The 552-nt window shown below is 73.4% G+C and overlaps 1 protein-coding gene across 2 annotated transcripts in view; it reads left to right on the top strand.

Annotated features, from left to right (window-relative positions):
• Positions 1-464: 464 nt before the first annotated feature.
• Positions 465-552, top strand: part of STX2 (syntaxin 2) — a 31,943-nt gene continuing 31,855 nt past the window's right edge. For both annotated transcript variants that reach the window (XM_040620047.1, XM_040620046.1), the window contains exon 1: positions 465-550. In XM_040620047.1, the coding sequence (XP_040475981.1) occupies positions 521-550 (30 nt within the window). In that variant the 5' untranslated portion in view covers positions 465-520. The remainder of the gene's footprint in view (positions 551-552) is intronic.

The following is a 552-nucleotide window of genomic DNA, read 5'->3' as shown; positions in this document are numbered from 1 at the left end:
GGCTGAATTGCTCACCAAAATGTTCACGATCTTTAAAAATAAATGAGTGTGAAAGCACAGAAACAAAAAAGCAAATCAAGAAGGGACGAAAGCCACATCTGGTTGACCCGCTGAAGACGCAGCGGGTGTGCAACTCCGTCGGCCCCCAGGCCCCACCCCTTGCTCCCGCAGGCTCCGACCTCCCCTCAGGCCCCGCCCCTCCCGGCTCGGCCCCGCCTGTTTCGCGCCACGCAGGCCCCGCCTTCCCCCTAGGCCCCGCCCGGCCCCGCCCCTCGGGCCGCGGCCTTACCGCGAAGGTTCCCGCAGGCTGCGTGGGCCGGGCGCGGCGCGGCCGGGCATGCGCAGAGCGTGCAGGCGCGGTTGCCTTGGCAGCGCCGGCCCGTGGGGAGGGCGGTGGGAGGGCGCGGCGCGGAGCCGGCGACCAGCGGGCTGAGGCGGCGCGGCCACTGAGAGTCCGCGGCGGCCGGAGGCGGCGCCGGGGCGGCCGGAGCGGCGGGGCGCGGCGCCCGGGCCCGTGGGGATGCGGGACCGGCTGCCGGACCTGAGGGCGGT

The sequence above is a fragment of the Ursus maritimus genome, unplaced genomic scaffold (genome assembly GCF_017311325.1).
Source record: "Ursus maritimus isolate PB19 unplaced genomic scaffold, ASM1731132v1 scaffold_33, whole genome shotgun sequence".
NCBI lineage: Eukaryota > Metazoa > Chordata > Mammalia > Carnivora > Ursidae > Ursus > Ursus maritimus.
This window is presented reverse-complemented; position numbering and strand designations above follow the sequence as displayed.